At 36.0% G+C, this 17,834-nt stretch overlaps 1 protein-coding gene across 1 annotated transcript in view; it reads left to right on the top strand.

The window, feature by feature from the left end:
* Window positions 1-17,834, top strand: part of LOC102806837 (spatacsin-like) — a 51,679-nt gene that overhangs the window by 12,310 nt on the left and 21,535 nt on the right. The window contains exons 12-26 of the mRNA XM_085507400.1: window positions 118-301; window positions 992-1,195; window positions 1,947-2,053; window positions 4,266-4,411; window positions 5,797-5,961; window positions 6,588-6,670; window positions 6,794-6,955; window positions 9,067-9,305; window positions 11,090-11,198; window positions 11,482-11,641; window positions 12,473-12,659; window positions 12,973-13,077; window positions 13,666-13,808; window positions 14,029-14,232; window positions 14,942-15,049. Of these exons, the coding sequence (XP_085363526.1) occupies window positions 118-301; window positions 992-1,195; window positions 1,947-2,053; window positions 4,266-4,411; window positions 5,797-5,961; window positions 6,588-6,670; window positions 6,794-6,955; window positions 9,067-9,305; window positions 11,090-11,198; window positions 11,482-11,641; window positions 12,473-12,659; window positions 12,973-13,077; window positions 13,666-13,808; window positions 14,029-14,232; window positions 14,942-15,049 (2,306 nt within the window). The remainder of the gene's footprint in view (window positions 1-117; window positions 302-991; window positions 1,196-1,946; window positions 2,054-4,265; window positions 4,412-5,796; window positions 5,962-6,587; window positions 6,671-6,793; window positions 6,956-9,066; window positions 9,306-11,089; window positions 11,199-11,481; window positions 11,642-12,472; window positions 12,660-12,972; window positions 13,078-13,665; window positions 13,809-14,028; window positions 14,233-14,941; window positions 15,050-17,834) is intronic.

Below are 17,834 nucleotides of genomic sequence, written 5' to 3'. Positions count from 1 at the left end.
TGCATGATCAGATGTTACCACATGTCACTCTATGGAATAGCTCATTGTTACAATCTTTCAATAAGTAAAATGTATTAATGGTGTATGAAATGATAATATATTATTCATTATCGTCAGATCGATCATTTGAAGGATTTATTGAGCCCCGTACCAGATGGAAATATTATTTATCTCACAATTTGTGGAATCCTATATCAAAATGGATTACTGCTGATCCGGATAGCATTTGTGCTGATATGCTGAATGATATGACACTCTGTACTCCGTATATTAAGAATAAAGTACTAGATGAAATGGCAAGGTAAATAAACTGACATTATTAAATTTACCTGTGTACATGTAAAGTTTATTTCACACCAGGGTTTGCATAGAACACAGATGTTGATTCAAGAAATTTAGAATTCACTACGTTCAATCACCCACCATAGACTCCTCTCACTCAAAATGACTATTTTGAACTGTAGGCATTAATCTACAATTAAGCCAATGAGAGAGAAATCTAGACCAGGGGAAGCCCCACAATCTCTTAGATTTTCATTCACATCACGTAACATGTGACCAAGATCAAGAGGTCAGCGCCATCTTGCCTTATGTTCACTCCCCTCTTTTCACCGTATATGTGGACTTAAAGCCAATCGCACAAATTATTTGAATGTGTACCTTGTAAATGTTATAAAGCTGTTGCTAGGCGATGGTATAGTAGGTTAACATGTTCACTTTGCGCTAGGGAGTTTACATTGTTATTATCTATCGCTAATATGCAAATAAGATAAAAGTAATTTTACTCGTACTGCGGTATTCATACTTTACGTGTGTTGCTCTTGAAAATGGTGGTGTGTCAGTCACAAGATACACAGCATGATTTCTATTCTACACAACATCAGGGCGATCAAAGCATATTTTTTGTGATATTATTTTTTACTGTAATGTGAAGTTTGTGTAATCAGTATCCAATCAAAATATAATAGCATAATTTCTTTTTTTCTTTCAGAAAAGGTTTGTTTGCTTCAGAAGAATTATCCGATTTTGACAGATTATTACGTCGGCTTGGTAATTGTCATCAATTATTGCGTCATCCACATATCCTGTCTAATAATACTACGATGAATGTTGAGATGTTTCACAGTCAGTTTATACTATACTGCATTCAGCATAGTTTACCTAATGTTCTTCACTACTACATGGACTTCTATGGGTTGGTATTACCTTTCAAATTAAACACTTCAACCACCACAGTCAACTTTTGTCATCTTCGAAAAAATATACCTGCATTACTTTTTTCTTTATTTTTTTCACATTACCTGTAAATAATGGGAAATTAAGTGCATTTGATCGAAAATGGGGGTCATCACCTGTGCGTGCTGGGAATTTAGTCCCAAGAGACGATAACAATACACGCTAAAAACGCAAAGGCACATGGGTAGACGCTTGTTTGTAAACAGTGCAAAGCTATGGCCATCTGATGCATGCGCAGGTGACGACTCCCCCGCTTTAAAAATGTGCAGAATGTTGCAGCCAAATTATACTGACATTTATTTTCACTATTTTGATGTTTTGAGCATATTCACTGTGTTTTAATTTCACAAATTAGTTAAGGAAACAATGACTTTTATTGTTGTTTTACATGTTCACATATATTTAATTTACCGGATTTTACTTATCGAGGAAATTAAAACCCAATGAATAATTAATGCATTTACAATATTCGTCTATATATCGTACTGGTAACTATTTTTGGTCAGTTCATATTTAAACTTATGTATCCAGTTTTGGTGTTTTTTTTTAATAATATGGGGAATAAGATTGTGATCACATAATGACATTTTTGAAAACTTGTTCTAATACATGTAGTGATACTTAATGCAGTCTGTGCACACTGAATTTTAGTTAAACATAAAACTGATTATGATTTCGCTACAATTGAATAGTTGTTTTTGTTTACACAGCCTTGCAGTGACAGATGATCATATTTCTAGACTACGATCTGAACACAAAAGCTGCTACTGGTTTGAAATGTTATTATTCTTCAGGTATAATAGCAGGAAACTTGGAGGTATGTTTTTATGGTATTCATATTAATAACTTCTAAACAGTTGAATTGTGAACTTACCTACCTGACAAACCATCATATATTTACCAATTGAGAGTTTGTCACTTTACTACTAATCATTCCTGTTCGTGTCAAAAAATCCAAAATTGAGGATTTGCAGTATCCCCTATTTGCATCTATCTTTGTGTCTTTTTGCACCTGTATGTCAGACATGCTCGGACTGATATGTGCAAACTTAACACATACATTATGATTCAATTTCATCATTCAATTCAAAATGACCGAATGGTGGCCATTTTAATGTTAAGAATCAATATTTTTTCGCCATTCAAGTTGTCTGTTCATAATTTCTTGCTACATACAGCAAAATATATACATGTATGATTATAAAGTTAACACTTGATGAAGATGCAATTTCCATACTGTGCATATTTTGAAGTATTCTGGTAATAACCTTGTAGTATTTTATTACGTCATACTAACCTGGTAATATGCTTTACTATATGCATATAACCATATAATACATATTATATTATACCAGTATATTGATGGTGTTAAACCATTGATTTGATTGGTCCAAACACAAAATTTGCATAATTATGCAATCCATGGTATATTGGCTGGTAATGCACGGCTAAACCAAGTGGCCCTGGAACATGAATTGACTACAGGTTTAATACGGAAATACATAAAATCGGTATTATTTGATTTTTAGGGAAATATAGTGGTTGCATTTTGGAAGAATATTGAAAAAAATACTGAATTAAAAACATCTGAAAAGTTATATAACTATAATATTGCTTTTTGTTAATGGTAGGATCCAAGTTGTGAGCGTCGGTCGTTGCGTGATTGTCGTTCGCCACACAAACCTAAACCACCGTCCCTCAACACCGTGAGGTGCCTAAACGAACGCCAGAACGCTGTGTTCTCAGTGTTGTTACTTTGAGATGGATTGTGAACTTCCAACAAAGAAAACATGATCTTTAAGTACAAGATATAATTGAGGGATTTAATGACATAAAAATGCAGTCACAGACAAAAATGTATGCCACCACACAGTCCCTCAATAACAACCAGTGTCCGGTAGCGGCAGCTGACAAAATTGCAGTGCACCCGGGTAATTGCCATCTGTTTCAAAAAACACGGGACAACGCAGGATTCGACGACGATATATGGTATTGTAATTCTCCACTATGGGTAAATAAATACAGGAGATGATGAATGTAATTTCGAAAGCTACAGATTTGTGCTGAGTGTACACCAACCACTGTATTAGAGCAACGGCGTGCAAAGTCTTTCGACCGGAGTTGAGACAAGGCATATCATGTACGTGTCACAAAAACGATGCAAAAATCCGATCTTACACCATCAAACTTACCCCAGAACAACGACAAAACTTGTCAGTCATACTGTCACAAAACTTTGGTTATACCAAAGGTATCCAGGTCAGATGTTAGAACTGAGGTCACTGTGCTGGTCGCCGTACATGATACACCGCGTCCCGCCACGTCTCAAATTTCGGTTGAACCAAGTACTGCTGACCATCAAATATCCACAGTTACAAGTAGTATGATGAGTCACAAAACCGGTTTATTTCACAACTGTACTTTCAATGGGCAAATTACAGTCCAAATTGTACAAAAACCGGAATGAAAACGTGGAAAATCCGTTGTTTAAATGATCCAAACTGTACACGACCCTGTATTTCAAATCGCGTTGTGCGTCAGTAAAAGGTCAGAAAGGTCATCCTTTGTTATGTTGTGTGTTTACGCTGTTCTATTCAACGTGGATATGTTTCTTTTTCATGTGGAATAAAAATTAGTTTGTATTCAATTTGAACTGTGTTGCGCAAGTAATTTTTGTATGCATTCAGCGTACAACTATATACTATTCTTATAAATATTCATGTTCAAAGGCCATAATCATGATCTTTTAGTAGATGAAAGTAAACTCTTTTTTTACCAGTTTTATCGAATTGTCAATATACTGTATAATATAATAGCAATAACCCCCGCCGAAGTTGGGTATACCACTTGATATTGCACAATTCACTCCATATATGCACTCGCCTGCGGCTCGTGCATATATGTCGTGAATTGTGCAATATCTCGTGGTATACCCGCCTTCGGCCGGGGATATTGCTTAAATAAACAATTTAAATATTGTCAGTTTGATTTAGTGAATATAATTGTACAATTTCTTTGTTCGTTATTAGATCCCAACATAATGTTCCAAGCAAGTTTAGCCAATTGTAGATTCCTCTTTAAAGTCAACCAACCCACAGTGACAAGTCTTTTGGAGGCTGATAGACCTATTGCTGCCATGGCAACACTGATGTTTGCACCCTGTAATCTGAATGAGGTAAATGAATTTTTACTAGTGTTGTGCCCACATCTGACATGGCTTTTCAAAGTGGTATGCTGTTCTACAAGTATCATCAATTGTTTAAGATAAGGGTTTTTAAGTTATATGGTGATAGGTATTAAAGATCTGATTTCGCACATGTTTTATTTATATGTCAGTCCAACTTTGATTTATACTGCTGAGTAAACAGTTGGCTTGGGGAATCAAAGTGAACACGCTAACTAATCACTGTACCATCAACCAGGTAAAACTTGTTTTGTCCAATTGCAGTCCAGCTTGCTCCATGTCTTGGAAATGCTGACTTACGGAAATGTTTAATGAGTGAGCTTATCAATAAAAAAAACACTCACTGCTCAAATATGCAAGGAAGAAAACTGAGATGAACTCAAACTGTTTTTTTCGCAGACTGTCTGATTTGCATTTAATATTTCTAGAAATTTGTCTAGCAATTTTGAAATCATCTTTGTTGCATATCCAACAAGTTTCATTCCTGTATCGCATACATCTTGAGTACAATTCTGATCTTTTGTATTAATAACTTGCATATATGGCCATGTGTCACCTAAAACTGAACACTCATAGCACTCATTGTCTTATGTCACAGTATATATTATTTATTTTAAAATTCAGTTAATAACAGTTTATGAGAAACGCATACACGGCTTCAATGTTTTGCTCTTGGTTGTCATCATGATTTAAAAGCTGTTGAACATACACATGTAATCTGACTTGGGAATTTGTTTGTGTTCTATATACGTGTGTATGCATGTTACCATCTGTTCACTATTCTTTCTCGGACAGGCCTGAATTGATTTTCTTCAAAGTAGGTATTGACTTTACTCTGGGTAGTCACTGTAGCACATCATTTACAAGCCACAGTGGTTTGCATATTACAGCTTTTTTTGGATTTTGAAGATATTTGAAGGCCAATTTTGTCCAAAAAAAATCAAATTGCAGAATTTTATTAATTTTATATTATAGTTTTTTTTATACTACCTAATATTATGTCATTAACTCTTTCTGGCATGCCTGGGCTGATTTTATCCACTCACTTTGTATTGCCCCATTGTCAGTTACTGATGCACATCAATTTAATTGTTTCACAACTTCAGTCCAAATGACTGACTTGAAGATATTTAACTGACTGGTGACCATTTTCATTCCAAAAAAACTGAAATCACCAAATTTTTGCACGTCGTCAACCATAAATTATGCATCACACTTGGTTGGTTACTGATTCACTTCAATCAAAATGGTTGACTGGTGGCCATTTTTGGTTGCTTAAATAATTAACACACTTCCCCCTTATACTTAGTCCCTGTTTGTATTTGGCTGAACAAACATCTATGTCATTGACATGTTTCATTATGTATGAATATCAGGTGATTGGTTCAGCTGAAAATGAAGATGAAAGACTCTGGAAAGTTGATGGTAATTTGTTGAAGCAATCTCTACAGTCATACCCTAAACTACAAGCTGCTTTATTTCCTGTACAGACAGCAGATGGTATTACACCCCAAGATATCACTATGTATCAGCTTTTACAGGTTAGTAAACTGTCTGCTTCATGTAATGCAATATTTGTTTTTAGCTCCTCTTTCTACTTGAGCAGAGTTTCTCATATGAGTGATTCTCTGTTGTCTGTTGCGGCCCGTGTCAACTTTTTACTTTTTTGACTTCTTATTGAAAACTACATGTACAAGCTTGATTGCTTTGATACAATGTACTTGGTACATGTATATGTACCTTGGGTAGACCTCACTTAGATTTCATGATGATATCTTTAATTCTCTAATTTTGATGAATATTTTTGTTAAAAACTGCAAGTTTGATTGCTTTGATGTTACACATATAGGTACCACATGTACTAGTGGATCTTTCTCAGATTTGTTAATTTCATGACGATATCTTCAATTCTGTAATTAAAAACCACAAGTCTGATTGATATTATACATAAAGGGTACTACAGGGTGGCCTGTCTCAGATTTGTTCATTTTGTGATGATATCTTCAATTCTTTAATTGAAATTTTCATTGCTATCGTGGTAAACTGCAATGCAAATTTCTCGAAATAGTAACACATGTCTTGATAAAGAAAAGCTATATAAGATTTTCTTGAACAAAAAAATTTGCATACTTTTATACAAATAACCAAAGACTGTCTTTATTTTCAGGGTAACACACAATTTGATATATCCAAGTTATTCAGATGGCAGTCAACAAACAACATTTCTACACCACTCACAGGTAATATTGATTTCACATTAGATTTTTTTCGCAATTACCAACACATTGTCCTACCATAGTATGATGAGATTCAGGTGTGAAATCTAAAGTTTGACTCCCGGGTATATACCGGATTTATGTTAACAGATAAAGCCACCGAATTGCCACATTTCTCACAGCCAGACTTGGTAAATCAATATGCACACAAGGAAGTCCTTCGATACACTTATTACCTGAGGAAAGCCAGACCCTCATTTGCATTTGTGGCATTTGTTAAGAATCTTCAAGATACCGATCCAGCAGTACTCAAAAAAAGGTAATTTGTTTGTTTTACTGTAATTGTGTAATTGTTTAATCTAATAAGAGCATATGTAAATATGTTAAAAGGCATGATTAATTTCCATGTACATCTAGTTAGAGGCCTAGAGTACAGAGCATCACATGTGTTCTCAGGACACTTGAATGCTAGTTTCAGGGTACTTTGTTGACTCTGACAGCATTTACAATGTGTTTTCATTACACTCGCCTGGTATTCGGTGTTTACAATGTGCATACAGAGCATCACATGTGTTCTCAGGACACTTGAATGCTAGTTTCAGGGTACTTTGTTGACTCTGCAGTTTGACAGCATTTACAATGTGTTTTCATTACACTCGCCTGGTATTCGGTGTTTACAATGTGTTTACAGGACATCACAGGTTGCTTACAGGACATCACAGGTTGCTTACAGGACATCACAGGGTGCTTACAGGACATCACAGGGTGCTTACAGGACATCACAGGGTGCTTACAGGACATCACAGGGTGTTTACAGGACATCACAGGGTGCTTACAGGACATCACAGGGTGCTTACAGGACATCACAGGGTGCTTACAGGTGTTGCAGTGTCTATGCTGTGTTTATAGGGCGTTACTGAGTGTTTACAGGAAACACATGGTGTTTGTACAGGACAACACATACACCTGCAGTGTACTACAGGAAGCTTGCAGTATTTACAGGACATCCCAGGGTGTTTACAGGACATCCCAGGGTGTTTACAGGACATCCCAGGGTGCTTACAGGACATCCCAGGGTGCTTACAGGACATCACAGGGTGTTTACAGGACATTCCAGGTTGTTTACAGGACATCACAGGGTGTTTACAGGACATCCTAGGGTGTTTACAGGACATTCCAGGTTGTTTACAGGACATCACAGGGTGTTTACAGGACATCACAGGGTGTTTACAGGACATCCCAGGGTGTTTACAGGACATTCCAGATTGTTTACAGAACATTCCAGATTGTTTACAGGACATCACAGGGTGTTTACAGGACATTCCAGATTGTTTACAGGACATCACAGGGTGTTTACAGGACATTCCAGGTTGTTTACAGGACATCACAGGGTGTTTACAGGACACCCCAGGGTGTTTACAGGACATCCCAGGGTGTTTACAGGACATTCCAGGGTGTTTACAGGACATCCGGGGGTGTTTACAGGACATCCCGGGGTGTTTACAGGACATCCTGGGGTGTTTACAGGACATCCCGGGGTGTTTACAGGACATCCCGGGGTGTTTACAGGACATCCCGGGGTGTTTACAGGACATCCCAGGGTGTTTACAGGACATCCCAGGGTGTTTACAGGACATCCCAGGGTGTTTACAGGAACATCACAGGGTGTTTACAGGACATCCCAGGGTGTTTACAGGACATCCCAGGGTGTTTACAGGACATCCCAGGGTGTTTACAGGACATCCCGGGGTGTTTACAGGACATCCCAGGGTGTTTACAGGACATCCCAGGGTGTTTACATGACATCCCAGGGTGTTTACAGGACATCCCAGGGTGTTTACAGGACATCCCAGGGTGTTTACAGGACATCCCAGGGTGTTTACAGGACATCCCAGGGTGTGTACAGGACATCCCAGGGTGTGTACAGGACATCCCAGGGTATTTACAGGACATCACCAGGATGTTTACAGGACATCACAGGGTGTTTACAGGACATCTGATGTTCTGGAGCCATATCTCTGACATGCCTTGAACAAATAGTAGTCATTTTAATGTTAAAAATTACTCAAAATCAAGCATTTCAGCCATTCCGGAACAAGATCCCAGATGTGCATGGTATATACATTAAACATAATGGTACCTTCGTGCACATCATGTTGTTTTATAAATGCTGTTCCAAGGCCTTATCTCTGACATGTCTTGACTGATTGCAATCAAACGTTACATCATGTCACATATTGACATTTATTTCAAGTTCTAATTTTACAATGGCTGACGGGGAAAATTTCATGTCATAACATGACAAAATTATTCAAACTTAAATCTATTTAAGATCACAGTAAAAGACATTAACCCTATGAATTAAAAATCCTTCTGAAGATTCAAAACAGTTATAAATTAATTTTCAGTGAATATTGTATTTTCCTACAGAACCAAACAAGCGTACTACAGAGTGTACACCATAGCACTACAAGAACTCACACAGCATTCAATCAGTGCTGCCTGTGTGGCATTTATTGAAATGCTCGGACAAGATAGTTCTGCATTGAGAATTGATTTACAAAGTGGTAATTTAATGTTGAGATATAAAAAAGATGAACTGACATCAGACCAGAGGTTTGACAAGTCTACGAGAGAACAGAAGGCACAAGAGATTGAATCTAATATTTGTAAGTTGCAAAATTACAAAAAAAAACATTTTTTGAAGTTGACCCCTCAGTGCTGTAGCATTGCATTTACGTTTGTCTGCTGTTTTGATGAATTCTAAAATGACTATAGAATTAGTGTACATGTACTAGTAATTATTTAAATTTAAGAATATTCAGATAAATGAGGACACAAAGTGACATGATATTCCACTTTTAAGTCTGTAAAGTTCACTCTTTGCTGTCATATTTTCTATTTGATCCATGAGTTTACACTCAAAGAATATGAGATCATATCCTTACTGTAAAAACAAAGGTCCATATTGGTGTTGCATGAATAGTTGTGTTCATCTGTAATATGAAATAGGTGTGGCTCTACCATTATATACATAACTGTATCTAATGGTATACTTATTATCCCTTTCACTACCGTTGTCGACTTTGACCTTCAAACCCTTTCACTACCATTGTCAACTTTAACCCTCAACCCTTTCACTACCATTGTCAACTTTAACCCTCAACCCTTTCACTGCCATTGTCAACTTTAACCCTCAACCCTTTCACTACCATTGTCAACTTTAACCCTCAACCCTTTCACTACCATTGTCAACTTTAACCCTCAACCCTTTCACTGCCATTGTCAACTTTAACCCTCAACCCTTTCACTGCCATTGTCAACTTTAACCCTCAACCCTTTCACTACCATTGTCAACTTTAACCCTCAACCCTTTCACTGCCATTGTCAACTTTAACCCTCAACCCTTTCACTGCCATTGTCAACTTTAACCCTCAACCCTTTCACTACCATTGTCAACTTTAACCCTCAACCCTTTCACTACCATTGTCAACTTTAACCCTCAACCCTTTCACTGCCATTGTCAACTTTAACCCTCAACCCTTTCACTGCCATTGTCAACTTTAACCCTCAACCCTTTCACTACCATTGTCAACTCTAACCCTCAACCCTTTCACTACCATTGTCAACTTTAACCCTCAACCCTTTCACTGCCATTGTCAACTTTAACCCTCAACCCTTTAACTACCATTGTCAACTTTAACCCTCAACCCTTTCACTACCATTGTCAACTTTAACCCTCAACCCTTTCACTACCATTGTCAACTCTAACCCTCAACCCTTTCACTACCATTGTCAATTTTAACTCTCAACCCTTTAACTACCATTGTCAACTTTAACCCTCAACCCTTTCACTGCCATTGTCAACTTTAACCCTCAACCCTTTCACTACCATTGCCAACTTTAACCCTCAACCCTTTCACTACCATTGTCAACTTTAACCCTCAACCCTTTCACCACCGTTGTCAACTTTAACCCTCAACCCTTTCACTACCATTGTCAACTTTAACCCTCAACCCTTTCACTACCATTGTCAACTTTAACCCTCAACCCTTTCACCACTGTTGTCAACTTTGACCTTCAAACCCTTTCACTACCATTGTCAACTTTGACCTTCAAACCCTTTCACTACCATTGTCAACTTTAACCCTCAACCCTTTCACTACCATTTTCAACTTTAACCCTCAACGCTTTCACTGCCATTGTCAACTTTAACCCTCAACCCTTTCACTACCATTGCCAACTTTAACCCTCAACCCTTTCACTACCATTGTCAACTTTAACCCTCAACCCTTTCACCACCGTTGTCAACTTTGACCTTCAAACCCTTTCACTGCCATTGTCAACTTTAACCCTCAATCCTTTCACTACCATTGTCAACTTTAACCCTCAACCCTTTCACCACAGCCCTAATTTATAAATGCATGCTAACATATTCTGCTATATTCTGTAGTGTCTGATTTGCTAAGTGCACTGAAGCAGAAGGGATCAAGTGCTGAAAGACTTCTCAGAAATCTGGAGAGCGCCATCACTGGTGAAATTGAGAAAGCAGCTGAAGAAAGGTATCTTTATGTTCAAAAATTGGTTTGTATCAGTTTATTGCATTTATTTCTCACTTGCATACTTTCATTAACGGATGAAGAGTAAATGTTTAATGATGAAATTATGCATTCACATATTTTTATTATTCACTTTCCTTTAGATTACAGTGTAAATTTAGATAATGTGGTGAAATGTGCAGTATTTTCTATATAAACAACATAATGCAAGTAGATGGAATTAACATGAATTGTCATGTGATTGAAATCTGGTTCTCAACTTTGGATGTTCTTCGTTTCTTTACAGTACAAGTTTTGCAGCCAGTCAGTACTGGTCATTAGCTGTCCTCTTCTGTCAAATACATAAACTACCGTATACTACTGTGTATTTAGAAGACTGTGCAAAGAATGATCAATGGTTGAGGTTTCTGTGTTTTGTTCAAAACCATCACTATCCTCAGAATCAGGTAAGCACTTTCTCTTATTTTATTGAATTTCAATTTATCTTGGCTGTCTCTACAAACATGTTCATAATTACAGTATAAGTGTAGTGATATGTTTTGTACACTCTCAGGTCATCTACAAGCTCTTCAAACTTACTTACAGTACCATTGTCACGTTTAGTAACATGTGGTGGTAGGGCATTTGTTGTATGCGGACCACGTTTGTGGAATGCTCTACCACAATATTATTGCTTTTAAGGTACATTTGAAAACTTATTTGTTTAAGAAAGCATATAATTTGTAATTATTCTTTCTTTGGTATAGTTTGTAGCTTTTTGGTCATGCGCTGTTGATCAGTTATTACTGTGAATAGCGCAATACAAGTGAATAAATTATTATTATTAATTTGACCTCCATTAGGAGCTGGATCTATCCATCAATCAGCATTCTTGTAATGACAACTCGCATCAATTTCAAATTTGAACTAATAGATTCTACTGTCTATATATAATGTCATAGTTTAACTGGTCTATGTATTTACATAATATTCAAGGCAGTCGATATCTTTACTGTATTACATAAATTGGATTTATTTGAGTCGCACTAGTACCTACCTGACTTTGTAAAGAATGGTGGCATTTTTTGACTTAATTAAAATCTAATATTAAACAAGCATTCATCTGTTTCTGTAGTTTATACACGCATGAATAAATTTTGCACAAACTTCCAATAACTTGATCATGTCATGGCTTTACCTGTCTACCAGCCATTTTCATAGAAGGTTTGTCTAATGTTGTATGCTTTTTCTGTCTGAGATTATTCTATGTTCACATGTGGCTGTGATTCGTGTTGTAGGTATTGGAACTAATATGTCACTTCCATAGTCCTCATATCCGTGAACATCTTCAACATGCAGTGGAAAACCTACAGTATATTCCTGATGGAAAGGGACATCTAAGCAGAAACGAAGAGCAGGCTAAACGATCTAAAGATCTGAGAGCACAGTACCTGAAAAGGGTTGGCATAGCCAAAGGAGACATTGGTAAAAAATTTCTTGTTTACTCTACCATATTTGCATGTTAGTAGTCTAGAGCATGTGCTTATGTTATTAATGTATGGCAAAATAAAAGAAAATTTTAATTATTTAGTACTGTGCAATTTTTTATTTAAGTATAAAGAAAATATGTAACTATATTTTCTTCCTACCAATTTGGTTTTGTGGTGCTTCGCATAATACTGCCTGATTTTAGGTCATGCCTCATGGAGTTATAGAAATGTACTTCATGCTATGAAAGAATAATTTAATATAAATTTTGGTTACTTATTATTTGACGTTGCATTTTCATTTTTTCTAGTTGGTAGTAGCACTGATAGTGACAAAGAATCTGAAGCTATGCATAAGACAGATGATTCTACCACTCTGGTGTCATCAGATACCGGCTCTGATATACCTCCATCTGGTTAGTACAAGGTCATTAATCAGTAAAAAGTAGAGATGATTCTAGCAATGTCAATGAGTGTCATGAGATGGTTAGTGGGCATCATAGAAATTATAAGGATGAAATGCAAGGACAGATGTGATGAAGCTATCATGGCGGAAGCCACATGAGTTTGAAGGCACATGAAAGTGCAGTTTTCAGTATGCTGTGATAAGTGTGTATCAGGGGCTGCCAGTGGGAGCTCAATGAGATGGAGGCAGCTACTGTAAATGGATTAATTATTCACTGGGTTTTAATTTTGCTTATTTAGCTGACTGGAAACTGCGTTAAATTAAAACCCAGTGAATATGTAAAATTTAGCATAGAACACAATATCTAAATGATAAAACTGTGAATTTAAAACCCTCTGAATATGCCAGAAATGCTAAATCAGCGAAATTTAAATCCAGTGAAAAATTAGTCATTTTACAGTATGGAGTCAGCACACAGCTGATGGGAAATAAGGAGCTGGCAGTATGTCAGGGGTGATCAGTAATTTTATAAAAAAAGTACTGATTTGAAGGATCAAATAAACATATATTTAATGTTTTCACTTTTCTTCTTTTACAGACCTTGAAGCAAGATATGTTGCTAAGGATCTTTTCAGTATAATGTTTACATGTCATAATTATTCACATCCATGGAGATCATTACTTGCTCACAGTGTTGTATTAAGTCAGCCAGTATTAGCCATATTAGCTGCTTGTTATAAGGTATCATATTGTTTGTATTATAATATACATTAAAATTATTAAATATTACTATTGGTTTTAAACTATTACTACATATATATACTATATAATAACAGGGTTTCTATATATCATCAAAATTTAAGACTTTAAATATACATTTGATATATTCTTTACAAACTCCATATCTAATCTTAGTTGACCTCTGCCCTCATGTGAACAAGTACTGGTAATATATTTGCAGGAAGCAGTGATGTTGGATTGTTTGTGTGTCTGGCTTCTGGTTTCCATGGATGAAGTTTCTGTTGCCAAAGTTGCCAAAGCTAATGACATGACAACAGTGCAGTGGCATAAATGGGACCTAGGTGATTTTTCCCAAATTTTGGATATTATTGTTGAGAAGGGGTATCTATCTATGCTTGTAAAAGGTTTCCAAATTTTTGACAAGGTGAGTATTTTTTATTTAAAATGGTTTGCAAATTATGACAAACTGATTTCATTTGTGCCTTGTACATGTATAATCATAGATGTAGGTTAATGTTTGAGGAAAAAAATGTCTGATTTGATGATCAGATACAAGATGACTGTCAATCATTTTAATGTTAAAAAATCATCATAATCAAGCATCAGTTTCTGGATACTATAAACAAAACTATATCTTAAATTTAATAACTAACAGAGATTGTGTCATGCATGGCTTGTTCTATAAGGGACATTGATATTAACACAGTACATGTACTTGTAGCATTAATTGAGGGAAAAATGTTGGCTAGTATTTTTTCCTGCCAAATGTTTTTAAAAAACTTTTATACAATTCATGTTACATTATTCTACAAGGAACATTGATTGTTATTGTTTAAGGAACATGTATATTAATTTTTTCATGAAATTTCGATGACTTCTTTGTTCTTGTCCATTTTTGGTCAGAATTGTTCAAATCTGAATTTTAACTAGTATTTTTCATGCAACATGTTTAGCTATGTTATTGCATTGTTTCAGAACTTTTATACTCACTTTTGCCTTGCAAAGAAAAGATCATGCATTCTTAGCTTGTATCCATTCGCCCATTTGTTAATCTAGATTCTCAATGGGCAAGGTTGTAATAGTTACACTATGTTATTCTTATGTGCCAACTCAGTGTTTGTTGTTTTTTATAGGATTGTAGCTTGTTTGCATTTGTACAGTTTCTGGAAGCTTTTCTGGTTGGTCACGACACTGAAAAATGCAAGAAATGTTTGAAAGAGTTTTATGATGCTCTTCTGTTGGTATGGTTACTATTATTAATTTCCATTCATTATCCTCTAAACATTTTTTATGTAAACTTTGAATTATGTGTATTAGAAATTAATGTTGTTTAGTTTCTGTATGTGCAAGGCACACAATAGAGGTAATATGATTGGTATGTGTATGTTCAACTGACTGTTGAAAATTTTTGTTTACTAGATATTTTACAAATATTGCATAATTGTGTATATTCTTTGGCTTTGCAAAGTTTTAATTTTGATTCTGAATGTGTATGCATAATTTTAATGTTTTGAAACATTGATTCCAATACATTATCTTAAAATGTGCAATTTAGTCAAAATTCATGAAATTTCTATAAATTCTATATTTTGTAAAAAATACTCAAGGTATACATGTAGATAAATCTGTGGTTTATACCTTACACATAAATATTCCTATAAAGCCTGTGAAATCAAAAAGTGATGCCACTGAAATGAGACATTCTGCTGTTGTGTCCTAGAAAATTCAATTCTGTGAAAAAACCTAACCACACATTAAATATATTATTTAAAATTTATTGGTCCAGTTCCCACTAGTTGAAGGTTGTTGGGCCTGAAATGGCCATTAAATAACCCAAGAGTAGACAATCCTTTGGCTGACCAGAGTCTAGTATGGAGAGTACATGCAAATTTATTAACAAAAATTATTTTTCAGTGAAATATTAATTGGACCATTTTATTGTAATAGTTGCTGAACAATAATATTACCATATTTTTAGTCCCCGTTCGGACGCAGTCCGAAAACAGGGACTTATGTTTTGCCCTGTGTGCGTCCGTCCGTCCGTCCGTCCGTCCGCCCGTGCGTCCGTGATCACCTGTATCTCGAACATGCATGGACCGATTAAGTTCAAACTTCACTCATACATCACACATTATATGGGACATATGCACATGCATTTTTTTCATGATCCGATTAACGATAGCCGAATAGCGGCCATTTTAAGGCCGAAAATGCATCAAAATCGCACATTTTCACCATTCCGGACCCGGATCTCAGTTATGCATGGACGGATTTTGTTCAAATTTGGTACATACATTAAACATAATAGGACCTTGATGCACGTCATTTTTTTTTTTGGATCGGGTTCGAAATGGCCGACTGGCGGCCATTTTGTTTTAAAGAATTCAGTTCTGGATCCGTATCTGAGACATGCTTGGATTGATCGAGTTCAAACTTCACACACACAAGGTACATCATGTCACAAATATGTATGTGCATTTGTTTCATGATCTCATTAACGATAGCCAAATGGCGGCCACTTTAAGGCCGAAAATGCATTGAAATCGCACATTTTCACCATTCCGGACCCGGATCTCAGTTATGCATGGACGGATTTCATTCAAATTTGGTACATACATCAAACATAATAGGACCTTGATGCACGTCATTTTTTTTTTCGGATCAAGTTCGAAATAGCCGACTGGCGGCCATTTTGTTTTAAAGAATTCAGTTCTGGATCCGTATCTGAGACATGTCTGGATTGATCAAGTTTAAACTTCACACACACAAGGTACATCATGTCACAAATATGTATGTGCATTTGTTTCATGATCTCATTAACGATAGCCAAATGGGGGCCGCTTTAAGGCCGAAAATGCATTGAAATCGCACATTTTCACCATTCCGGACCCAGATCTCAGTTATGCATGGACGGATTTCATTCAAATTTGGTACATACATTAAACATAATAGGACCTTGATGCACGTCATTTTTTTTTCCGGATCAAGTTCGAAATAGCCGACTGGCGGCCATTTTGTTTTAAAGAATTCAGTTCTGGATCCGTATCCGAGACATGTCTGGATTGATCAAGTTCAAACTTCACACACACAAGGTACATCATGTCACAAATATGTATGTGCATTTGTTTCATGATCTCATTAACGATAGCCAAATGGGGGCCGCTTTAAGGCCGAAAATGCATTGAAATCGCACATTTTCACCATTCCGGACCCGTATCTCAGTTATGCATGGATGGATTTTGTTCAAATTTGGTACATACATTAAACATAATAGGACCTTGATGCACGTCTTTTTTTTTCGGATCAAGTTCGAAATGGCTGACTGGCGGCCATTTTGTTAAAGAATTCAGTTCTGGATCCGTATCCAAGACATGTCTGGATTGATCAAGTTCAAACTTCACACACACATGGTACATCATGTCACAAATAGATATGTGCATTTGTTTCATGATCTGCTTAACAATAGCGGAATGATGGCCATTTTAAGGCCGAAAATGCATCAAAATCACGTATTTTCACAATTCCAGAACCGGATCTCAGTCATGCATGGATGGATTTTGTTCAGATTTAGCACAATGTGTTGTACATATGCAGGTGCATTTCGGTCATGATCTGCTTTGAATGTATATGTCACTCAAATATGAACGGAACGGGGACGTGTCATTGACAATGACTTGTCACTATTAGTACTGTATGTGCTTAAAATGTAAATAACAGAGTGTCTATGGTCAAACTACTGTAAATCCATTAATTATTCACTTGGTTTTAATTTCGCTATTTTCACCAATAAGTAAAATTTGCTAAATTAAATCTATGTGAACATGTAAAATAACAATTAACTCGTTGTTTCCTTGACAAATTTGTGAAATTAAAACAGTGAATATGCTCAAAACATCAAAATAGTGAAATTAAATGTCAGTGAGATTAAATGGTTTTACAGTATTTAATATTTAATTTTAATATTCATGTGACAGTAAATGCAAAATAATGGTGTATGTATTAAAAACGCAATTCAAATATAATAGT

This window comes from Saccoglossus kowalevskii, chromosome 13 (genome assembly GCF_978046115.1).
Source record: "Saccoglossus kowalevskii chromosome 13, keSacKowa6.1, whole genome shotgun sequence".
Lineage (NCBI taxonomy): Eukaryota > Metazoa > Hemichordata > Enteropneusta > Harrimaniidae > Saccoglossus > Saccoglossus kowalevskii.
The sequence above is the reverse complement of the archived record's forward strand: the minus strand, read 5'-3'. Positions and strand labels throughout refer to the sequence as shown.